The sequence below is a fragment of the Barbus barbus genome, assembly GCF_936440315.1.
Source record: "Barbus barbus genome assembly, chromosome: 5".
Taxonomy (NCBI): domain Eukaryota; kingdom Metazoa; phylum Chordata; class Actinopteri; order Cypriniformes; family Cyprinidae; genus Barbus; species Barbus barbus.
In genome coordinates this window covers 24,111,836-24,138,222 of record NC_136733.1, presented here as the reverse complement: position 1 = coordinate 24,138,222, position 26,387 = coordinate 24,111,836, and the positions used below count along the sequence as shown (strand labels likewise).

The 26,387-nt window shown below is 36.0% G+C and overlaps 1 protein-coding gene across 3 annotated transcripts; it reads right to left on the bottom strand.

Annotated features, from left to right (window-relative positions):
* Positions 1–502: 502 nt before the first annotated feature.
* Positions 503–25,954, bottom strand: LOC306869260 (disabled homolog 2). Of its 3 annotated transcripts, XM_079415946.1 has the most exons (14): positions 25,688–25,954; positions 17,550–17,758; positions 12,695–12,843; positions 12,076–12,174; positions 11,826–11,957; positions 11,537–11,620; positions 10,758–10,781; positions 10,618–10,650; positions 10,095–10,157; positions 7,924–8,535; positions 5,242–5,389; positions 4,435–4,917; positions 2,360–2,439; positions 503–2,199 (listed from the first exon to the last, which is right to left on the bottom strand). In XM_079415946.1, exons 2-14 carry the CDS (start codon positions 17,629–17,631, stop codon positions 2,131–2,133), a joined length of 2,058 nt encoding a protein of 685 aa, XP_079272072.1. In that variant the 5' UTR covers positions 17,632–17,758; positions 25,688–25,954; the 3' UTR covers positions 503–2,130. The 3 variants fall into 3 exon arrangements, 2 of the variants coding, with proteins under 2 accessions (XP_079272072.1, XP_079272073.1); XR_013784155.1 differs by lacking the exon at positions 25,688–25,954 and having other exon boundaries at positions 4,435–4,841; positions 17,550–17,745; XM_079415947.1 differs by lacking the exon at positions 11,537–11,620 and having other exon boundaries at positions 25,688–25,899.
* Between the last annotated feature and the right edge of the window lie 433 nt (positions 25,955–26,387).

Here is a 26,387-nt window from a genome sequence, read left to right as displayed (position 1 = left end):
GGATTCCAGGTTACATTTTATTTTGATGGTCCCTTTAACACATTCTGTTGACCATAAGTAACATTGCACCTACATATCTACAAGCTCTCAATAGAGTGTTAGTAGAGTATTAATAGACTGGTAGAGTTAGGGTTACAATAAGTTGACATGTACTTGCAAAGTTACTGATAGTCAGTAGAATGTCTGTTGGGACACAATCTCAAAAAAAAAAAATTGTTAGCAGATATTAATCAGACAGTCTACTAATACTCTGATGAGAGTAAGTTGACATAGGTGCAACGATACTCATTGTCAACAATGTTCAAAAGCGACCATCAAAATAAAGTGTTACTGCATTCCACTCTGAACATAGCCAGTCTTCAAAAGTTTGAAGTGTACTTCATTCAGCACATTGTTTTTCATCTAGTAGTTTAGAAAATGAATTCAGTTATCTGCAGATCCCATTCAAAGATTATAAATCACTGTATTAACAAAACTTAACATATGAGGCTCAAATCATTCAGCCAGTCATCACTTTATTGTGAAGTAGATCCAACTTGTCTTATACAGACTTGAATACAAACTTTGCAAAAGATAAATAGGACAATTGTGAATCTATTCCATTAACTAAAATTCCAGTTTATTGCAGCGACTACATTTTTTTTAAACACCTTAGTTCTATAGCATCCAAGGTAGAGATGGCATAGTGCATAACAGAGCAGATATTTATATATGTACACACATACAATTCACATAGTTCATTTTGACAAGGCTTCAGCATCCACTACAGACAGTATAGTACACACATTGTCTTTTTTTTTTTTTGCTAATCCATTAATCCACTGAGATGAATGCATTTCTGTTACACTTTTAAACCTTTCAATATCATGTTTTTCCCACATAATTTGTTTGGTGGAAAATTATTATATCCCCACCTATCAAAAAGGAAAAATAAAGAGCAGTGTAGTAAAATATCATTGATCAATCAGACACATCAATATGCTCTTATCAAGTATTACCTGAAGCATTCTGGATCATCATGTTACATGCAAAACAATGTGCTTAAATTGTATCATCCTCCTATTCTATGGATAGATATTATTTTTGAAGCTGTTTATATTTGCAGAACCGCTGACAACATGCCAGTAGTAGCAATTTAGATTATTCATTCAATACAAAGTCAAAACAAAAACAGAGAACTTTTGACATGATGACAGTACATAGTGTATATATTAGTGAATGTCGCAAGCTCACCACCTCACAAATAACAAAACACTGAATACACATCAAAGAAAATAACATCTTGCAAGTGATGCAATTCAAATACAGGTTGATTACAGTCAGTTGCTCTTTTATACTGAACAGGTCAGTACAGTATGATGTTGATTGCACAGTTATCATATCAGAGCATCTCTACAGATATTATATACACTGTCTCTCTGCTGTCCATCATGTCGGTTTGTGATTGCACATTTAATGTCCAAACTTGAATTGGATATTTCAAAAATCTGTCATCTTATTCAGTTTGTGTGCCAGTTCATAAAAATGTTACTCAAAATTAGTGACCAGTCATGCCCTAAAGCTTTTGATAAATGTGGAAAAGTAAACATATAATGTCAAGATAATACTGCAGTGAAGAAAAAGTGATCAAACAAGGCAACAATAACTTGTCTACTGGTGCAAAAATTGACAAAATTGCTTTTGAGTGCTTTTAGTACAGAAAACAAAACCACTGTCATCATGTTGTCATTTAGATACAAAATGCACTCAAATTCATGTTTGTATGAACATGGGATATTAGGGATAAACATGTTTTAACAGCAGACCAGCACTTGATAGATTATTTTTAGCCTGTCCATGATCATGGTTCATGAAACGAGGAGGGTTGCACAGACTTCATTTGGCTGTCAGACATTGGCTGTGACATCAGAGCTAAGAGACCTGCTCTTGAACAGGATGCACTTTAGTGGGAAAGCAACATAAAAATGGTGCTCTGTGAAAAGCGGTTGTCGTTGTGTATCCATTAGCTTAACCACAACATTATAAAGCTGAAACATCTGGGATGGAATTGTTTTTTTGCATAATTTCTTGTTCAGTGATTTGTGTTTGATCCATAATTGGACCCTATGGAGTCGTCAAGATGTCCGGCTATCATGCAAATGGGTTTCCAAATGGGTCTCTGAAAGGATCTAAGCCCACTGTCTTTATGGGAGGAGCACTCTGTAAAGGAAGGTCAAAGGAAAAAAATATACAAATATTTAAGAAGAACGAAGAAGAAGAACAAATATAAATATTCTTGAGGCTCTCAGAAAAACTTAAAATAATGTTATTGTTAGATAAAATGTTTCAGAATTTCTTATAAGGATGCACATATACGTACAGATGCAGGTACAGATGTGCCAAACAGATTTTGTCCAACGGAGTTGTCGAATGGGTTCTGGCCTCCAATCTTTGGTTCAACTGAAATTAAATATAAACTTATTATTAAACCTATTTTGTTTCAGCTAGTTTTAACTGATGTACTAAAATAATGGGGGTTATAGATATAGATATATATATATATATATATATATATATATATATATATACACACACACACACACACACACACACACACACACACACACACACACACACACATATATATATATATATATATATATATATACAGTCATGGCCAAAAATATCACACCCTTGTTAAATATGATCAAAGGCGGCTGTGAAAATTAATCTGCATTGTGAAGCCTTTTGATCTTTTGTTTAAAAAATTCACCAAAATCTAACCTTTCATTGGAGAATAAGAATTTAAAATGGGAGTAAATATCATTATGAAATAAATGTTTTTGTTTAATACACATTGGCCACAATTAACGGCACACTTTTATTCAATACTTTTTGAAACCTCCATTTGTCAGTTTAACAGCTCTAAATTTTCTCCTATAATTCCTGATGAGGTTAGAGAACACCTGACGAGATCAGAGACCATTCCTTCATCCAGAATCTCTCCAGACCCTTTAGATTCACAGCTCCATGACGGTGTTTCTTCTATTCATTTCACGTCACTCATTTTCTACAGGCTTCAGGTCAGAGGACTGGAATGGCCATAGCAGAAGCTTGGTTTTGTGCCCCTTGACCCATTTTTGTGTTGTTTTTAGGTTTGTGTTTGGATTATTGTACGGTTGGAAGATCCAAATATGGCCCATTATAAGATTTCTAACAGAGTCAGTCACTTATTGATTTTTTTTATCTGTTGGTATTTGATGGAATTCCGGTCAAATTAGCCACTTCACTAATTTGAGAAGCTCAATTATCTTTTGCCACACATCAGAAATATATTCTTTGGTTTTTCTCATTGTGATGGATGATTAAGGGAATTTGGGCTTTGTTTTCCCTCCTATTTATATTTCTGTGAAACAGGAAGCCATGGCTGGATAAATTCATGTTCATAATCCTCCTGGAGTGCTCAAAATTGTAAATATGAATGGGAATATACTTCAGAGATATTTTACTCATAGGAATTTCTAGGGGTGCCAATAATTGTGTCCAACATGTATTTGAGAAAACGTTTTATTTCCTAATGATATTTCCCCACATTTAAAATTATTATTATCGAATGAAAGGTTAGATTTTTGAGAATTTTTAAAATAAAAGATCAAAAGGATTAACAAGGATTAAATGCAGATAAATTTTCACCACCTTCTTTGATGATATTTACCAAGGGTGCCAATATTTTTGGCCATGACTTTATGTATATACTGATATATATATATATATATATATATATATATATATATATATATATATATATATATACAGACTTTAATAAAATAGTAAAAATGACAAAAACTATCAAAATTACTATAACTTTAAATAAAATTAAAAAGAACAAAAATAGAAATCTAAAAATAAATTCAAACTATTAATAAAAAACTATAATATTATCTAAATGACACAAAAATAGTTAATGATCACATGACATGGAAGTAAACAAATTTTTCATTATTATTTCCAGTATAAGTTACATCTTTTTACAAATTATTTTTAAACTCTGATTATAAAAAAATAAAGCCAGAAATGTATATATTTCTGTTGCAATAGTACTGCACAATCATATTTGCTAAAATTACTTATATTTATGTCTTAAATTATTTACTTTCAAATAATTTAAGCTAGGGTTGGTGTTAAACACTCAAGCTTTTTCTGCAGGGAGACCTCTGTTTAGGTGAGAACAGGTTTATAAATGTTTCTCGTTGCAAATCTGGTGAAATTATGAAAACTTATTTCTGAAAATTATGCAAATATGAAATAAAGTGATGCTGGTGTATGCTGCATTCCCAAATGCACGTTATGAGCAACTCAAAATGACATCAGATGCAGAGATGAATTTCATGGCATTGTCATGCAATTGTTAAAACAGCTGAGATTTTAATTACAAACACATCCATATCTGCTCACCTTTCCTTGCTGGCACATTTGGTGGCTTAGCCATCTGGAAATCCTTAAACATGTCCTTGATATCTCTCTTCTCCTTTTCTCCCAGAGGATCCAGGTCAACAAAAGCATTACTGTCCACTTTTGGAGCTTCTTTGGTGGCTACTGCCCGAGGTGGAACCAGTGGAGGAGGACTGGAGCTCTGCTGTCCGTCGGGCACAAGGCTGGGTGGAAATATGCTGGTCTGGAAGGGGTTCCCCAGGGTTGAATGAGGGGTCCAGGATCCATTGGAGACTGGGGTGGTGCTCCATGAAGGAAGCTGTTGGGTAGCGGTTGAAGTTCCAAAACTTCCAGGAATGTTTCCCCAGGCAGGTGCAGGAGAAGTGGAGAAGGCAGGTGCTTGATTAAAGGGCTGAGAGACACTGGTGGTGCTGGGGAAGATGGAGGAGAGGGGCTGATTCCACAGAGGAGTGGAGACTGCAGGTGGAGCTTGTAAAGACAACCCTTCTTTAAAGAAAATATAGTGTTGATAAAAAGATGACATATTAAAAAGCTGAATTTATTCAGTGTTCCGCCTATGACAAGCATCCAATGGACCATGCATTCCTTTTGACACAAAGAGCCATTTTCAACATTTTATCAGTTCATGCATTTCCTGAGAACCTTTGGCCTAGCTAGTGCCGTGCCCTGCTGTTACAGGAATTTATGAACAGAACAACACTCATTCTAGACTCAAGCTTTCATTTAAATGAGAATCACTGACATTTTGAAAAAGCATTTTTCGAAGCTCACAAATGTCAAGATATTTATTTATTGTCTCAAACTTCTTACCAAGAGCTGTGAGTGTGTCAGGGGAGGAAGGGCTCCCGCTGAACAGACTGACAGAGTTGACAGGGCAGTTCTCAGGTTGAGGAGGTGGTGATTCTGATTGGTTTGGTGATACAAATGGATCTGTCCCTGGTTTTTCATTGGAAGGGGACTATAAAAGAGAAAACAAAAATAATTATAAAAGGGATTCAGCCCATTTTCGAACCAAACTCGTTATATAAAAGTAAAAAAAAACAAAACAGGGATTAAACAAGCATATGGTAATAAATCGTAATGTAAAATAATAAATTAAAGGGGTCATGAACTGAGAAATCAAAATTCTCTTGATGTTTTGATATATAAGAGGTCATTGTGCTATAAAACATCCTGTAAATTTCAGAACTCAACATTTTCTTGTTAGTCTAAAAACAGCTTATATTGAAGCCAGTCTGCCAAAGCGACAGGTTGAGGAATGTGCCACTTTATGACGCAATAGTGTGGCTAAACACCGCTTCTGCAGAAGATGATCAACACCCGCTTCTACATCACTGCCTGTTTATCCCCACCCACCGATTCACAAGCGTAAATGACAAGAGCAGCAAATGCAGGTCTACACAGAAACCAAACAATAAAGTTTATTTGATGAACTTTATTTTTAAATAAATTATTCCAGACCATGTCAGTAAGAACTCTTAGAAGTCTTCTGTTCACTTAATTTTACCGTGGATTCCTTTACGAACAAGGCATAATTCGACGCAGGATTTTCAGAAAGATTGAAACCCTAAAGATGATGCTGTGCCGACTATATTAGATCCGACAGTAATGTCGCACCACACAAGTGCGAGTAACTTACATGATCACTATAGCTTTGTCTCTGATTACAGATTGTTTGATATGTACTGAGTATTTACGCATTTTTAACCTAAAACACTGCTGCGTCCACCTATGAAGGATGTAGGCTGTAAAACATTCACAACTGTCAATAGGGCCTTTCGCACTGCTTAAGTTCCAGAACTAAAAGTACAGTACGAAAGTACTGGGACGATTTTGCGTGAACTATTTCCCAGTACCATTTAAAGGGTTGCATTGACAGTGGGTACTAAGAAGTGACGAAAGCCGGTTGACAGTGACGTCATTTGTACGCGGCGTTCAACAACAAACAAAGAACAACAACGTTTACAACAGGAGGATTGAGGATGCTGTGAACAGAGCTGTGCTTTTGTTGTGTCTCGCGGGTTTCACAATAATGGACATGGAATTTCGACGTATACGTCAAGCAATTGAAAGAACGGAAAGGAGGACTAAAGAATTTCCAATGACAATTTGCAGTGCTACATTTCATTGAGGCTAATAGAAGCACAAAACGCCGTAGACAAAGTTCTCAGGTAAATGCCGTTTATAAATGCTCTGAGTATGATACAGTGTTTACACAGTATATGTTTACATGGTGTTTTAAATCATGGCAGGTGAGGGCGTTTTCGTACGCGTTTAGCCAATCAGCATACACTTACGTCACGGATAGTTCCTAGAACTGTTTTAGACCCTACTCTGTTTGGAGGAACTAAATTAGCTCCTACTTCAGAGTTCCTGGAACTAAAACCGTTCCTAGTTCCCGCGGTGCGAACACGCCAAAAAGTGGGTAGTTCCACAATTAGTTTGGGTACTTTGAAAAGGTTTGTGTGGTGCGAAAGGCCCTAATTATAGCAGTGGGCATTTACTAAAGAGTCTACAATCCGCCACGCTTATTCAAACAGCGTTCTGATGAGGGGGGTCAAAACAGGACAGAAAATTGCATATTACTTAATTTTTTTTTTGATGTAAGTGGACCTCGGAGAACAGTACAAAATCAAAAAACAGAGGCAGTTCATGACCACTTTAAATGAAAACTTTTGTTTAGCAATGAGGTATTAAATTGATCAAATGTAAGTAACAGTAAATACATTTATAATGTTACAAAAGATGCTTGTTTGAAAGAAAATGCTGTTCTTTTTAACTTTCTATGTGTTGGTATCAAATTTCCATGCTGCGATAATTGCTTAAGCTTTTATCATGGTAAACATTATTACCACGATATTGAAATAAGTTGCAAAATGTCTTGCCATAATACAGTATAACAGGTTTAATAACTTTTTCTTATATCAAAATGAACAGAAAATTTAAATACAATAAAGCAATTCACAAAAAATATATAGAGTAAACAAATGCTTCAAACAGCTACATTTGTTATAGAAGTTATTATTCTTAGTTTAAAAAATTCAACTTTTAGTTCATTAAGAAGAATAGAATAAGTAGTTTAAATATATTTAAAAAATTTACACTTTTTGCCCGAAATACATATCGTTTCATACTGTCACGTGACCACGATGATATCGAGACAGCTTTGCTATCGCGATACCATGATATTGATAATATCGCAACATCCCTACTATGTATCTATCTATCTATCTATCTATCTATTCACATGTAGCCTAATGTGATGGGAAAGACATTAGCAAATCCATCCTTACCTTATGAGCACAACTCACTGAAGCATTAAAAATTGAGGCAAACAACATTACCAATCATGAAGTGGTGTTTGATATAGATTAGAGAGCTTAAAGTCACAAGAGACATGAAAGAAAGAAAAATAAAGCACTGAGATGTGAAGCAGAATGTGATTTATCAAATTAAAAAGTAAGAAATAAAACCGTGTCAATGCAACCTCACCTTTACACTCCTCCTGCCCCTCCCGGCTTTCATGTTGAGTGGTGGAGGGCATATAATGACCGAATCCTTGGTCTGATTGACAGGTGGCTCTATGCCTCCATTCTCATGTTTCACTCCATTTTGCACCGGCTGCATTTTCTCTGAACCTCCCACAAACGGATAAGGCATCGCTTTCCCATGTCCGTTCTGCTCTTGAACTGGGACAGTATTCTGAGTCCAGCTAGTGGCTTCCGCAGCTCTGCCATCTAAAGGCCAATGGCCATTACTAAGAGCATGGATGATTGTCCTGTTGGAGAGTTGGTCAAACTGCTGGCCTAAGTAGTCAGAGTCACCATTCTTAGGTCCACCATTAAACAAGTTATTAGGGCTGTGGTTGGCTGTGGCAGAGTCGTCCCTGATTGATTGGTCGTCACTTTTGGAAAATGGGTCATCACTGAACGGGTCATGGATAGGGGCGGGGAAGAAGTTGCTTTGAGAAGAGAAGGGGTTCTCAGGCGAGAGGCTGGATGGGGCTCTGGGGACAGAAGATGAGGTGAAGGGGTTTCCTTTAACGCAGTTCTGATTGCCGCCTATCTCAGTGGACAAATCCATCAACAGGATGTCCTCAGACTCCTGAAAGAAGATTTAAGGAGTGAAGAATAAATAATAAGCTGATGTCAATAATATAGATGAAGTCACGCATGAAGCAAAATAAACTTTAGGTAGATGCTATGTTCAAGCAATCAGATTTTAACAAGATGGGCATGCATGACGTAAGTGTAGGGCTGCCAACCATCCTGTATGATACAGAATTGTTCTGTTTTTAAGGGAAAACAATTGCATTCCATTTTCCACACAGGATGCAGTCTGTCCTGAATTTTAGCATCTTATACCCACACAGTTAAGAACAAAATGTTTCCATTTGAAAAAAAAAAAAAGAGAAAAGCTGCATTTATTTAAAAATACAGTAATATTGTGAATCGTTACTATAATTGAAAATAACTGTTTACTATTTGAATATGTTTTAGTTTTTCAGGATTCTTTGATGAATAAAGATAAAAACAGAATTTATTTGAAATAGAAATCATTTGTAAGATTAGAAATGTGACTCCACACTTTTGAATGGTAGGTTACATACAAGTGAAAAAACAATGAAAAAAAGTGAAAAACAAATCGCAAATGATGGATGTGAAACACGAGCATTGTGAATTGCCCTAATACTGGAAATGCTACACAGACTCTACATTTGACAGTAAGCAAAGAATCAAGGAAGAACAAAGGGCAGCTAATACTAGATTTGTCTTTTTTTTCTTTAATTGTAAATAGTGAAATCTAAAAGACATTTGTCCCTTATCCACCTCTAATGAAGTTGGCAACCCTGCTTATATATTTTTCCCCAATATACCATGTTTTTGACAACAAAACACAGGTTGAATAATGGATGACTTAAAAAAAAAGAATAAACTTGACAGTATATGCACACATTACCTGAACTTGTTCTCTCACAGTGATTGCAGTGTTAGAAGTTAAAAGAATAAGACTCTGCATCAACATCAGTTATGAAAAGTTCACCTTGAAAGTAAATGCTAAGCAGAAGACGACGGGCTACAGGAAGACTCGTTCTTTTTGTGGCAACTCATATATACAGTATATATATATATATATATTTTACATGTAACCTATTTAACACTTTCAAGTGGCTAAGAATTCATAATTTTGAAAAAAGAAAAAAACAGCCTCATACAGCTTTTAAACTTCTCTAAAGAGCTGTGTCTTCAAACAACTGAGCCTTGTTGAGTTTTTAATGCTTGTTATTTTCGTTGGCCTGAAACGCAGGCCTTCTACTCCCCATGACGGCATTTTCTTCATTTGAGGTCAATCAAGCACCAAAGACTAAACAAGGACTATAGCAGGATATGAGACTTGTCTGAATGCCACAAGTCTCTTTCAAACAGCGTAATGTCTTATTTGGATAATGTTGCATTGGTCTGGTAAATGAGCTGGTATATAAGAGATTTCCATGGAAATAACATTAATAATGTCAGTGTATCTTTTTGTGTTAATAAAGCAGAGTGTTACTGTCAATACAAACCATTAATAAACAAAACTGGAGTGACAAAGTCTCATATTCAGTCTGAATGTGTATATTTATACATGAGTATGTGTGACTCATTCTTGCCCAACAGTCTTACCGAGGGAGAGTTTAAGTCAGGTGGGGTCGACATGTCTCCAAACAAGTCCAGCTGTTCGACGCCCTGCAGCACAGAGTTGAAAAAGGAAAAACAAGATTAAGACAGAGTCAGAGTAACCAAAACACCTAAGAGAAGCGCTATTCATACTGTGGGCAGATGAATAGGAGGAAATGAGCAGTGAAGAGAATGAGGAGAATTGTGCTTTTTTCCAAAGACTGTGAGTGAAAGGAGTGGAGGGAGAATGGCTGGAGCTGCTATGTGATGGGTCTCAGTTATTTCCTGTCTGCTAACTTCATTAGCTTTCACCCCCTGAGGAGACTAGTTTAGGTGCTGTGTGCAAATGGTGAACAACAACATGAAGACAACTCAGCAGGGGGCTTTAGGAACTCGGCCAGAGCGACACAACTCTACTGCTAACTCTGCCTTCAGGTTGGAGACCACTAACAAAATGTGTCCACTGTTGTTTTGCAAGGATCAGAACCTTTTGGTATATGTAAACCATACCACAATAAATCATACTTACTTTTCTGTCATTGTGTGAGCCTTCACTGCCATTCTGTTTAGGTAAAATTGACAGAAATTGAGATACTATTTGCACTGGCAAAAATATACAGTATGATATGAACATTTGGCAGCTAAATCGTTTAATGTTTCAATACTTACTTCCATCACTTTATTATTTTCATCCTAAAGAGAAAACAAGATCTGATTAGTAGGTTAGAAATAAAAACTGACAAAACATGATAAAAGCAGTATCTATACAGAAGAATGTTTGTTTAGGGTGAAAAAGTCACAAAACAAGACTGAAGCACAGCTGAACTGAAAGTCACACTAGAATCTTCATGTTGTGTCTGAGATAATAGCTGAGATAACAGGACTTATACATTTACATAAATCCTATAGCAATGTTTGAGTAATTCAATTTGTGATGATATACATACTGTACACATTACCTTTGAAAAGTTTGAAGTTGGTAAGATTTTTTAATGTTTCTGAAAGACGTTTATGCTTAGCAAAGCATTTATTTGACCAAAATACAGTAAAAACAGTAATAATATGAGCTATTATTACAATTTAAAGTAAGGTTCCTATGCTAATATATTTGAAAATATAATTTATTCCTGTGATGGTAAAACTGAATGTTCATCAGCTATTACCTCAATCTGCAGTGCCATGATTCTTCAGAAATCATTCTAATATGCTGATTTGGTGTTTAAATTAAATTTCTTATTTTGTTTCAATAATTAATAATATTATTTTAATTATTTGAATTTGGTGCATCCTTGCTAAAAAAAAAATGTAATTTCTATAAAAAATCCTACCGACCTCAAAATATTAAAAAGTATAAAACTTGTTGCATTGTTAAATACTACTGTAAATGTTTCTCAGCAGCTCATACAGCCTAGAATCATCTAAAAAAATAATTTCAAGAGGTCCTGCACCTTCTTTGAACCCTCAACTTCTTTTTTCTTCATATTGAAGATTAACTGGAAAAGATCCTTCAGGTCAATGACAAGAGGCTCTGCCTGAGTGAAAACACAAACAGTGTGTTAAAAGACATGCTTCCTGCCGGTTTATGGGTGAATGTTTTTAAGTGTGTGTGTGTGTGTGGGGGGGGGTTCTTTTTTTTATAACAGAGCTACAAAAAAAAGACAGAAGTTTGTCTGTATGTGCCTAAAGCATGCGTGTGAGAGGAAGGAAAGAGCTTTGCTCAATAAAATCTCACTGGACCTGCTGTGCAGTTTTAATGGCGAAGAACTGGTGCTGGCCTTCCGCACCACACACATAGCCAAACGCTCTGTTGTCAGTGACATCCCGAGCGATGAAGGAGATCTTATTTACTGCATGCTCCAGTATTGTTGCCTGGAGAAGTCAAAACAAAATAACAACGAATACTGTATGAGTATTGGGTATCAAATGATATTTCTGTTGAAGAGTTTATACTAGTAGTATAAATGAAGAGTGAGTGAGAAAAACGCACCCCTGTTTTCTCATCAGTAACAGTGATTCCTGAGAGAGAGATGTTCACCCAGACTCTCTGCTTGTGTTTGCCCTGAGAGCGAGCAGCCACCGCCTTGCCCTGTGATCACAGAGATAAAAAGACAAATCAATGATTACGAAACAATATTTTGACTTCTTGATCCTGGATGTAGTCTGTATCCTGCTAAAAAATGTCTGTCAAACCATTTGGACGATTAAATAAATTGTGTAGGAATAAAATGGGATTTTTCTGTCTCTTAAAGTACCTTACAGTATAAAGTGAAATACACTACAAAGGTCATAAGAATTACAGTAATATTTATATCAAAAATATCGGAAAAACTTGTTGACTCAATTATTCTCTTTCTGCAGAGAAATGGTTCCTTCTGATCCATCTTTCTTCTTAAATCTAACAATATTGTTTTTTTTCTTTCTTTTCCACAGTTTACTCTCTGGTGGTATTACAGCACTATTTTCTATAAAAGCTTTAAAACAAGATGCAGTGTGAAAGTTTTATACAAGTAAATCCGTCTTGTCCTATGTCTCTGCCATTAGTTTAGGCTAATGGAAGTCAATTAAGATGTATACTAAAAGGTAAACATGCTTGACCTTTCACTGACCTTTAGTTTCATCATCGAGTCTTGGCTCATTTTGTCTCCTCTTGCTTCAGGCACATCATCAACCCCAATCAACTTGGCTTTGTAGCGAACTCCATTACCTTTGAACCTGGCAAGGAGGAACTCATCTGTTTTCTCTGGGCTCGCTGCAGCTGAGAAGAGAAGATAAAGAGAGGGATTATAATCTAAAACATAAAATGCAGTACTGTGAGAATTAAAAATATTGAATTTAATCATTAGTACAGTGTGTGTTAGAATTAAAAAAACTTATTAAAATAGTTCAACTGCTGTGACACAGAAGAGTTATAAATGACCTCAAACACTTGTAGAGAGATTGAGACAACTGATATTTAAATAATAAAAAATATATATATTTATATAGTTATGTTAATTCCCAACCAGAGATACAAATAATCTAGAAGATACCTGGACATATTTTGATTTAGCTTTGTTAAACGCATAAAAACAGAGGCTTAAAAATATTTGGGCTGTTAATAAATTTTAAATAAATTTTTCCATTCATGTTTTAAGAAAAGAAAAATACATGTGCATATATTTTAATAATTGTGCAAATATACATTACCATTCAAAATACTTTTATTTAGCAAGAATGCATTAAATTGATCAAAAGTGTCAATAAGTGCTGTTCTTTTGAACTTTCTATTCATCATCCAGGATTCAGAAATCAGTATCATGGTTTCCAAAGAAATATTTAGCAGCACAGAATTTTCTTTTTCAGCACCAAATCAGCATATTAGAATGATTTGTGAGGGATCACGTGCCACCGAAGACTGGAAAAGTCTTGGATAGGTTTATCCTTTTGAAAAGAGCAGAAAAAAGCAGGTTCTTCACTCATACATGAAACCACTAATTAAGTGTCCTTTCTGTAGTGCAGGACTAGCCCCTGTCATTTAACCTTTTTAAAATACTGCTCCATGTAATTAACTGATTACAGTTTACAGCCGTCATCACAAATGCAGCTGTCATTCAAAACAAAAGCATCTAAAATGGGAATGAATAGTGCAGTGCAGAATCATTTCTGAAATCCTCTATTCTTAGAGGAATGAGAAACGATTCAGCAACATAATAACGGGTGTCACTAGGACTGATTGATACCATTCGGAAGGAACTGATGGTGTCAGCTGTCTGAGAGACAGAGTTATCTCTAGCAGCACCAAATCTCAGTCTGAATGTTATTCAATCGCTGGAAATGTCAGAAAGTTAGCCAGACGCTCATCAAAATATGTGTGATTGCTCCATGGCGCAAAAAGATCTGAAGGAGGCTGATTAAAATGAACAAAATGCGTCAGAGAGCCGCTGATATGCTGATCATGGCGTTTTATCGGGTTCCTCCCAATACATGTTTTAATATAACTGTCTGGCCACATTCTAGCCCTGAAATTGTGTTGTTTTGAATATGTGCCACACTATTTGCACATTATTAGTTTGAGAATTCATATCAGTCCTTCTTCCTTGGAAGCAACTCCTCTTCTCTTCATTGGGTCCTTTCATTATCATCTAACTCTGCTTGCCTTTTGATTCTCTGGAATTTTTGCCATTTTTTTTGTTTGTCTGCCCTTTGTCTCAGTTCAAATCCAGAGCTCAGCTGACTATGTAGCGATGTCCCCTTTTGGCCAGTGGCGCTGCTGAGATGGCAGGGGCGGAGAAAGAGGGAGTAAGCCAGACACAGAGAAACAAAAAGAGACTGAGAGAGAACAGCCTGGCGAAGGCCCAGACCTCATGCCTTCTGTGGCCAAGCTGAGGGACAGCATTGACATTCATCCCATGCAGGAACTCTACAGGCTTGAGGTTTCTGCTCTACAACTCCCAACCAACGCGAACATATAATACCTGTAAATATGAACTTGCTTTAAATAGACACTAAAAAAAGATTGTTCTTTAAGAGCTCTTTACATGTAGCAACAGTTCCATTTAGAACCATATCATACTGAAGAAACCTTTAAAGCTGAAATGGTTCCTTGTGTTAGACTTTACACTCTTTACTTTACTTTACTTTTGTCATTTAGCAGACGCTTTTGTCCAAAGCGACTTACAAATAAGAAAAAGTAACTAAAACTAAAAAGTTACAACTCTATAAATACTATCTACCCACATATTTAAGAAAATAAAGAAATTAAATCAAATTAACACATGCATATAACAACAACATTTCAATAATAAACATATCAATGAAAAAATTAAATAAAAAGCTACTACTATCCCTTGCCGGTGTCCCTGCCCGGTGGAGTCGCACGGTAGAGTCTTTAAGGTTCTTTATTCCTGCCTTTTTGTTTTTCAAATCTGTAACTGTTTTCTGGAGCAAATTTTCTGATCACTCTGAACAGGTAAATGATTTCTTTCTTAAAATGGCAATGCATTTTAACTTTCAAACTGGTTTCCTAACAATTGTGTATTTTTCCTTTTTTAGAACATGCATGTGTGAGCAGCTCTATTCAGTTGAGGATAATTCTCTCTACTAAGCAAGTAACAGATAGTCAATTTATGATCCGTATTGTTAGATTTGTTTTTTTTTTTACCCAATTATTACTTGGGTTTCTGCATAAACATACCCAGTCACAAATAAACATTAAAGTTATCCCATGACTTTATATCACGTTTACCTTGTTAACATTGTGAAGGGCTCACATACTCTCTATTTTTTATAAAAAATATTTGCTTTTACATAAATAAACGGATGTAACTCTAAACTCAATTGTGTATTTCAGATGCTTTTACATCCCACAACCTCATCATCTGCAAAGAGAAACTGCCACTCAATTACACCAAAAAACACACATAATAATGGATTTAAAGGCATCACAAATGACTGGGACGATACTTGGCCTTCATTAGATCTATTTTTATTTAGATCTGACTTCTTGATTTATTCATGTTCAGTGTCAACTGTCATTTATTCATGTATTAATCTAACAAATGAAAATAAAGATCTCATGAGATGAAGTAGGGAGAGAAATGGCAAACATACTGAAAAAAAGGCTTATTGCTCACAAATGAGCCTGATCATGAAGGAAAGCTATGCCATTTTTGTGCCAGTCTAAATCTAAGAGTTGACTTAAAAGCCAAAAACATAACCATCCATAAAAAAGTTAAAGATATGAAAGAAAAATAGGCCTATACATGAACTGCAACAACGATGGGGTTGAAAGATCAAACGTGATGTTGCAGCATTATACTTTTGTTTCTATGTCAAACACATGACTATGAAAGACCTGCTTCAACTCCAGATGCACCTCATCACCCAAATCACTGCTGGCTCCTCAGCGTGAGACTGTGGGAATCATTCTACTTGTTTTCATGCCTGTGGAAAAGGCTCATAAATAGACATGTTGGAGAGTGTCTTGCAGTTGCAGCTGGAAGGTATTGTGGAAACAGCAACAGGACTGTAATGGAATCCATCACTAGTGCTCTCTGTTGGTATGAATGAGCTAGGCAAGACAAACAATACCACTGTGAACCAGGTTCCAGCTTAGAAAAATAAATCCAGAGAAATATTGGGTCAAAGAGGCCCCTGGAGCTCTGGACGGAGGATTTTAAGTTTCTGCAGGTGGCTGTTCGCCAACTTTGCGCTGCGCTACACGACATGTCAAGGAATCTGATGAACTCCAATAGTCCTCTTCAAATAGTCCTCTTTGTGCCTTATTGTACCATAAAGACCTTCATTTGTCAACTGTAATCACTAGGTCATAAACATAATTGCATAAGCATCATGCTACTACTGTGTCAGCGTTGCATTTAAGTACCAAAAAAGTGATTCAGATTAGGTTTAAATAGAGAATGTCTGATCTAATCTCCAAAATTTGCTGAAAATATGCTAAAGTTATGAGAATACAGAAAACATGGTGCTTGAATTTTGTAAAACCAGATATTGTAATTTGCTTTTACCATTGCAATTAGGCTGCAAACAAGCACAATGTTTCTAATTGTGCTCTATAGAAGGGAAATGGTAATATATTCAAATAGATAAATAAGTTAAACCTGCACATCTGAGATGAGGACATCAAAATATATTAAAATATTAACATGGCTTAAAGCAATTTCCTGTGAAACTAATAAAAAGCCCACCCATGCTTAACATTCCACAACAAAAAATTGATAAATGAAACCATCCAAAGAAAGCTAACGTTTTTCAACAAACTGATGAATTTAGGTTAATACATAACTATTAAATCATTTTTATCTGTTTCCAACTGTACAGCCAGAGAACAAAATGGCAAATCCTTTGGATTCCAGACTGAACCATAAATCATGGATGTAATCTCCAAATGGTTTTCTTAACCAGCTCTTAACTTCATGTAAATTCTCAGATCAAATCTCCAAACAAGCTGCCTTTTCATTTACGGAGGTGCCAAGTACAATAGAAGTATTTTCAGGTTTCAAAACTCTTATGAGGGCTTAGTTTTACCACAGAATAGGTTCATTACATGTTTGTTGTGGATCAAGCATGATTTTTGTAGGTGCTCTGGGGACGTGAACACTAGCTCACACACTTGCACACAGCAAGAGACACACAGTAAACCTCAGCGGGACACTCAATATACCACTAATGATGTGCTAGTAGACACAAGTAGGTCAGCAAAGACATCTACTAAGTTTTTGTACTTTCTTATAACAATACATTACGTATCATCTTATAATGGGGAAGTTTCACTCACCAATAAAGAAAAAAAAATTGCAGCCTTTTAAACAATGATTGGCAAAGCTGTGCTTGAGAAAAAAAATGATGTAAAAGTATTTGAACCATTTGCATTTGAACCGTTTGAACCCAAGGTCTGGCCTGTATACTAACAAAGCAAGATACTGAGATGTGCCAAGTGAAGACCCCTGCCCTGTCACATACCCTTTTTCTTTTCTTTTTTGGAGGGTGTCTTGAAAGGTGCCTGCTCGACCGGGGGAGTGCTGGATTCCACTTCTGTAGACATGTTTGGAGGCCAGCCTTCTGCAAAACAAGTGTGAAGACAGGAACAGTTGAAGCACTCTTGCTCTCCTCTCTGCAGTGTGTGCACCACAGCTTAACTCAGCAGTGGACCATGCTCAGCTGTGCCCGCACTGAATAGGGAAAGAAAGAGAGAGAAATCAAAACAGGGAAAAGATTTAGTAGCTTTTAAAAGTCCTTAGTTGCTTAGTAACTATTTGCTACAGGGATGAAACATTTAGGAGCCAGGTTACTTTTTCAGCTGTCAAATTTCAATGATTTAAATTATATAGACTAGTTTAATGTTGTTGTTTTAAGTATAAATTCATCGATGCTGTGATTCATATGGTGATCCTGATTACATTTGTATCATAACTTATAAACATCACTCTGTTTTGTAAGATTGTTTTTGCTTGTTTGTGTGTTTATTATGTTTCCAATATGTCAACCCAACAGAGTTTGCCAATTCAACTTTACATTTGGATCACATTCAGCAAACAATAATCAATAGGCTACATTTTGTAAAATATTTAATTGTTTAAATTAATTTATTACAAAATGCATAAACTCTGTTGTGAACATGTATCTTTACTTACATGTTGTCGTATGAATAATCAGTCAGTAAATAGAATTATTTCTCATTAAAAATACATTTTATTATATTATATTACTCATTAAAAAGTACCAGTTCATAAGAGTCATTTGTTTGCATTACAGCTTGCGCCGTGTTTATTGTTGTATTCAGGAAACACTGGCATGCACTCTAATGATCTGACGATATGCATATGAATACGCATACATTTTCCCATTCATGTTAGTCGCAGCCTGGAGTGCTGAGACAAGCATTATAGCATGACAACACAATAACTGATGATGGTGAATTTTGTTTAGCGTGTGTTGATCACTTGCTCTCTGAACTCATACCGGTTAGGTAATGTGCTAACTCATACAACACTATCCAATAATGCGCTAACCAGCTCTGGTTTCATTCCCACAGACTGGATAAATACACAGGGAATACTATAAATCAAAGTAGCTGTGCTTTAACAGAAGCTGAATAAACATCCTGGACTCTAGAGCATTTTGCTGTGGTGACTGCATTGTTCAGCCATAATTATTCTCTGCTCGCTGCCTTTAACGCACCACGTGACATTCATGTTTTGAGTTAATACAGATAACTGGCTCTCCTCGAGACTTATCTGAGGTGATAGGTCACAGAGACATTTTTGTATTCTCTAACCTGTCCTTGCTTGGCATATCCATTACAGGACAACAGTACCCTTATCCTCTATCTCCCACTGTCTCTGCACTGTAATTATCCTGCCCTGCACCCAAAGACAGGAAGTCAGAGCTTCCCTTCCATCTGGGATCTATTCATTCTCCACCTTCATACCACAGACTAGCTATTTTTGAACATTTGTTTTCGATAAAAAAAAAAAAAAAATTCCAAGCCACTCAAAAAATATTTGGGATGTTTTTACCCTCATCCATCCACTGACTCAAGCTGCCTATAAATATACACACATTTAACAGGCCCCGACACTTTTCCTTGAAATATCCTTCCTGTAGAACATTCAACACAATGTTGCAATAATGTTGTGTAATTAAAAACAACTCAGAATGTTAATAACAGATTAATCATAATAAACTTCTTAACCGTCTCCACCTATTAAAACAAACTATTTTGAAAGCTGAAAAAATAAAATATATAAAAAAGAAAATTTAAACTAAAGGAAAATTAGAAATGTTGCCTTGGCAAATACCTGAAATAAACTTAAGCACTACATAAAGCTCTAAAAATTACACATATTTATGAAAGCACATGACAAAATTAAGTCCATTACTAAATATTAAACTAAAACTGAAGTTACTGAACTAAAAAAATGAAAAATAATTAAACATTAATTGTAATACTGGGGGAAAAAATTACAAAAGCACATGACAAAATTAAGTCCATTACTAAATATTAAACTAAAACTGAAGTTACTGAACTAAAAAAAATAAAAATAATTAAACATTAATTGTAATACTGGGGGAAAAAATTACAAAAGCACATGACAAAATTAAGCACACTAAAATGAAAAACTGAAAAATATGAAAATAACGGTTTACTTAATAAATATAAAAAATACTAAAATATCACTTTGTACACTCTACAAAATGCTGGATTAAATACAGCCCAGTGCTTGGGAAATACTGGACAGAACACATGCTGGGTTGTTTTCAACCAACAGTTGGGTTAAATTTTAACCCAACTGCTGGGTTCATCCATATTTTACCCAGTGCTGGATTGTATTTAACCCAGCATTTTTTTAGAGTATAGAAGCTGTCATTTATGAATCAAAGTCCCATATAAATTCACAGTTTCTAAACTAGGCTACATTCTTTTCCCTGTAATCAAAGTTGTTATCTAGTCCAACTCAAAATGGTATGCTTTTGTGTCTCAACAGACATAAATAGTTCCTAACCCATAATCAGTTTCACCTCTCACACTGGCGACCCTCATGTGACCCCAGACTTCTGCTGGTCATCTATAACTAGTGAGCAGATTCTATTATAAGAGTAAAGAGTATCAGCTGCCCTTCCCCTGAATGACAGCTGTTGGCAACTCATGGTAGACAGAGTAACCATGGCACAAAACATCCACAAATGCATTGTCCTTCCCTTATTCCTGGCAAAAAGGAAGAATGTGTCATGCTGGTGAGCTATTACGATGTCCTATACAGGAATAAAGTCTTGGTCTCTAGCTGACACCCTGATCCTATTAAGTCTGCAACAACAGACGAGAGAAAAAAATACTGCGTTTATATCTAGCACACTAACACTGTAAGCAGGCACACCTAAATAACAATTCAGATACCAGACTGCGAGAATATCTGCACTAGCTCATACGCTTTTACATCCACATTTACGTCCATACACGTTTAGGTCATTTAGTTGTACAAAGATATCTTTAAAATGTCATTATCTCAGCATTATCAATTTATGAGCACTAAATTCCTGGAAGGATTTCTAAGCCATTCAGTACTGAATTCATTCAGGTGTTCAAAGGTGAGAAGTAACAGAAACTGACACAGTTGGGAGATACTGACAAGGTGCAGTTGTGCATTTTTATGCTTCATATTTTTTTTTTGGAAAACACATTTTTGCAGGATTCTTTAATGAACAGAAAGTCAAAAGAACTTTGTAACATTGTGAAAATCTTGATTTCTTGCTTAATAAAACTATTTATTTCTTAAACAACACCCCAAACTTAACGGTTTTACTGACCACAAGCTTTTGGTCAGTGTATATTACTTACACTAAGAGTATAGTCATTTACAAGTGCATTTTGTTGTAATAATTATAATTAATAACATTAATAATAAAACACATCCATTTCACTCAACACGCTTTAACAAACCAAACAGTGCAAAAAGCTTTAAAAAGTAAAAGTTGTCATTGTTTATAGTTTCTGCTCATTTCTGAAGCTTGTCCAATGTACAGAAACACAGTATACAGGAAACATAAGAGAAAAATGTAAACATTTGCAGGAATTAGTGTATCCCTATAGACAGACCTCACACTATGCCTAGTGCAGTGTTTTGCTTTGTACACAAAACCTCAATGTGTTACATCGGAAAAATAAATGTGACATTTAATTACAAAAACATTATCCATTACCACTTCATAAACTGTGGTCTAAATTCGTCAAAAGAATTGGACCGTTTTGTCTAAACAGACAATTCATGCTCTTCTGCTGGCCAATGAAACTTAGTGAACTCTATATTCCATCCATCCATATGGTCGCCATATGAGGCATACGTTGTTGTATATGGGCTCTTGTATCTTTAAAATATTTTTAGCACTCTTCCTCACATGACTTTAGTACTTCCTGGTCACAGTGAAATAAAAACATCAATATTTGCATATTCTCGCTGGCCTGAGAAGACCTCTTAGTGTCCATTTTCTCCTCACTGGCATCTCAGCAGGTCTTCAGCACTGGAGCCGGAGCCGGAGAACTAAGAATGGGTATATAAACACCATCTTTCCTCTTCCCTGTCACTGGCCCCAAGGCTGTCTCTTAACATAAGCTATGGAGTATGTGTAAATATCCACATGAAAAAAAAAGGAAAGCCAAGACACATCCTCCCTAGCTCAATGCCAAGAATCTCAGAGCTCTGAGGTAAACACACTGGACAGACAAAATCTCCAGGGGTGTATTGTCAGTTGGCAATCAGACACTGGATACTAGACGGAACACACAGTATACCAGGAACAAAGACCTGACTGTACTCATGCCACATGCAGGACCGATCAATGTATTTAATGGCCTCAGAACACCTCCGCGTTTAAGACTCCTTCAGTTACTGGCTGAGGCTAATGAACTGTTTGAGAATGGAGATCAGAGAAGAAGCTGGAGGCTGAGGTGATAATGATATTGATTCTTGTAACATTTTGCAATTCAAATGTAACATGTGGCTGGCCAATTATTCTATGACCCTTATGGTCATATTGGATTGTGAGGGTTGCTATGGCAACCCTTCACAGGTATGGGCAACACTTTTCATAGCGCTGCACTCGCAGGCTGGCTTTGCACAGCAAACACACTATCCATCATCCAAGACACATAATCAAACAAAATGAGGGCAAGGCACAAGGCACCGAAGAAATGTTTAACAATTACAATTCACAATTCACGAATCAATTACATAGAGAATTCAAAGCAGCACAACCGTTTTCAGCACTGCTAATAATAAATGTTTCTTGAGCAGCAAATCAACATATTAGAATTATTTTTAAAGGATCGTGTGACTTTGAAGACTGGAGTAATGGCTGCTGAAAACTGCATCACAGGATTAAATTGTATTTCATAATATTACTGTTTTTACTGCATTTTTGCAAATAAATGCAGCCTCTGTGAATGTAAACCAATCTATTTCACATACAGTATAAAATATATATAGTATAAAAGTCTATTAACATAAAAAATTCAGCTACATTTACATTTATCAATTTATACGTATACATCAGAATATTAATCCAAACTTGAAAGCAATAAATTAGTGCAACTGTACCAAATTCCAGTTGAGTACTAGAATAGTATAATGTTATTGGACTACAGGCTAGATACTTTAACTTGTGCTTCAAATAGCACAGCAGAAGGAGACCAAACCCACTGCTAAAGTGTTATAGCATGATATTCATAGACATCTAGTCAGACTGCTCCTCATTAAACCTCTACGCTCCTCAAAGTGTAACCGTACTACTAAGGCAGACCCTGGATGTTGATTTCTCAAAATGAAGGTTGAATATGTCATGTAGGCTTTCTCACAGGAAATCATTATACAATTAATCTTCTCAGCATGAGGTCCCATGATAAGTAGAGGTTTTTAAAAGTAAAAACATTTAAAAAGCACAGTAACCCATCATTTTAGCTCTCTGCTTGTGTGGTCGTTCAGGTGTTCCAGACCTGCTACAAAAGAATCATTAAAATGTCTGGTGTACAAACACTGCCTAGCCCATAACACCATAACTTGGGTCATCTAGTGACAAAACAAACTCTTTATGGAACACCAAGCAAAGGAAAATCCTCTTTTCACACAATAATTCACTGAAAAGCTGTTTAATGAAATGAAGACAAACAGTACAGTAAGCCACAGGATTGCTCAAGAGATACGAAATGAACAGAATACTGTAAATGCATGTGTCTTATACACAAACCTTGGACTCAATGTACTTACAGAGGATTTAAGTCTGTCGTTTGTGAAACTATACTGTAAATAGCATTTTGTATAAAAGGCTAAATGGAACGCTTCAGTAAAGGCAAAAACGCAGCAAAATGTCCTAATTATTTCCAAAGTTTCTGTCCTGAACAAGAAGGACAAGGAGAGTTTGTCCTGTCATGGGTCAAAGCCCCTTCTGATAAGCCGAAAGATGGGTTTATAGCCAGATAAGGAAGCATTTGATTCCTGCATTATCTGAGAGGATAAAATGTGACCGCCACACATTTAAAGAGATAGTTCACACAAAAAACTTACAATCTGTCATGTTCCAAACCTGTATGACTTTCTTCTGTGGAACACAAAAAAATATATTTTAATATCAAATATATAATATATTTGGAGGCTGTAACTTCTGTATATAGATCATACAGAAAATCGTCTGATTCTGGTGCCTGGCTGGTTGATCGGTGCATCTATTTAATATATGTAATATATGCACATTTTTTTTATTTTGGGTGGACTATCCCTTTAAGTGTGTGGAGATCAAGTGTTATCTCAGCAGATAATGTTGAAAGCAAAGGCTTCCACATCTGGCCCTAAACCAATTTTTCTTTCTTTACAAGTATAAAGGAAAAATCCTTTATTAAAATTTATTTTTTTTTTTTGGAGGGAGAAAGTGCAGTACAAACAAACACTTGGGGCAAAGGTCACTTACCTCAGCATGTGGCCACCACAGTAAAATACCACTCTAAACATAAAAGAGCTGCCATGACTTCTCTGCTGACCTATATATGTCCACAATGAAATACAATAGCAGTCCCTTTTGTCTAATAAAATGTCACAGAGGCAGGAAAAGACAGTAGAGTTAGTGGAGAAGAGTCTTATTGAAGTCCAAAGTGATGGAAAGTTGCCTTTGTTTCTTTCTTTTTGGGACTACTTTCTCCACTGAAATATGTTGGTCTTTTTATGAAGAGAGAGGGAAGAGGGGAAAGGTGCTGGATAGCATTCAAAGGGTTCAGAATGAGGGACAGAAGAGAAACTACGTTGAGTGCCAACATCTGGTTCCAATTCAACAGAACACATTGTACCAACAGGAGAAAGAAGAATGTCTTGACGTGAGTCATACCAGCATCATTTTTAAATGGTAATTCACATTTTAAATTGTTAAAAGAGTTGGCTACTCGTCCTTGGTAAAGTCATTTACACATACTTAAGTAAAAGCACATTTGCTGTTTTCAATAAGATTGAAAGCATCTGTCCATATCCAATGTGAGGAATAATGATGTTTTCCTTCATTGTTTCAAATAGGTTTTTATTCTCTGACGACATTAAATTGAGCTCACTATAAAAGTTACATGTTCCCTCGACATTTCCAGTTTTGTGAGAAGAACAGGAATGTATTTACTGTGGCATTTCCTCCTCTTAAAGTATTATGGGGGATGGTGATGCAAAAGAGGATGAAAATGCCATACAGGGAAAGGAAGAAACTGTACAGCTTACAGAAAGTGACTGAGATTTCTCTTGTCCTCTCATCACTCTTACTCTAACGCCACCCTGGCAGTTCTCATGTTTAAAGGCTTAGCTTTTCCAAGTCGTGCACTGTCATTAAGATCTACCAGGACTTAATGATATACATTCCCTGGAACTGAGATCATACCTGGAACCATAAGTAAACAGAGTCACCTAAGCTTGTGTGCCGCTTAAAACAGCACAGCATTATTTAAAGTCATAACATAGTAGCCTATATGAGGACATTATCATCCTTGGGCCTCCTGTGATTCTGCTGAGAAGTGCTCATGATGCACCTCGAATGAGAAAATACCAAACTAGCCTACCATAAGAGGTTTTCACTGGATTTTAAAGAGAATCATTAAAAATCAACAGGTCCTATCTGCAAAAAGAAATAGACGTGGGATAGATTTCATACAGATATTAATATTCCTCAATTTCCTAAGACCTGTAAATGCCTGAAGATTCAAGAATGTATCAACGACATGAAATTAAACATGCAACACTTCTTTTAGGCACGTTGTAATGCCACATTTGTCTGGTCTGTGAGAAAGCATTAACACGCGTTACTGTGATAATGTTTTCAGTATTTCCGTGGAAAATCTGTAAAAAGCATCCAAGACGGCATTGCAAAAGACAATATGAGGACTTTAGACAGTAACAGAGCTCCTGCTGCAGTGAATGGAAACAGACCGCTATTATTAAAAAATTAAATAAAACCCCGAATTCTTTTCCCTCCCGTTCATTCGTTTGTTTAAAGCACGAGATCCGTTTCAATAGCTGGCGGAAAACGTCAGGTTTTCTAACACAGTAGGCTACTACATTAATTTAGGAAAACGTTATACACACCTACGTTAAGACACTGAGCGGATCCTGGAGCTCGTATACTCCGAACCGGCAGAGAAAACGCGCGTCCGGTAGTGCAGAAGGTATATTCCCGGGATATGGGTCTGAGATGTTGACGGTGAAGGTCTTATTCCCTGGATGTTGGCAGCTCTGAGGAATGCTCTGATGTTACTGCAGATTCGGTAACTCCCCCTCAAAGTGAAATTTAACCCTCTGAAGACTAGACGACGATCTCCTTGTATTCACTGCATCACACGACACATGACCGTCTCTAGTGTTTCTAATGCGCTCTCACTGGCTGTTTATATAGTACCTAATTCGTCTTTCATCAACTACTGATTCTTTGGAACTCACACCTATATTTTTCGCTAGTCTGTGCACATTTTTTGTCTTGATGACAAAATATTCATAGGCTACTTTAGCAGGACATTACAACACTGCTGTTTCCAGTCAAAGAAATTACGCAATAATTTACCGTCAACAAACTGTACATGCTGTACCGTGAACAAAATGTAGTGACTTTTAAAATGTTTATGTAATGTTTGATTAAATTAATTTAAAGCAATATATTGAGTAGCCTAATTTGTTCATTTGTGTGTAATAGGATTTTTTTAGTTTTTTAGAGACATATGTTTCTTAAATTTTATAAAAGATAGGCCTAGGTCTTACATTTTGTATCTCTGTTCTGTAGGTGTTTTAGTTT

Excerpts from the sequence above, each read along its gene's own strand:
- LOC306869260 (XM_079415946.1), bottom strand. The coding sequence starts at position 17,631 with ATGTCTACAGAAGTGGAATCCAGCACTCCCCCGGTCGAGCAGGCACCT. Across the intron at positions 10,651-10,757 it reads AAAATAATAAAGTGATGGAA|AATGGCAGTGAAGGCTCACA; the intron begins GTAAGTATTGAA and ends TTACCTAAACAG. Across the intron at positions 8,536-10,094 it reads CTGACTTAAACTCTCCCTCG|GAGTCTGAGGACATCCTGTT; the intron begins GTAAGACTGTTG and ends ATCTTCTTTCAG.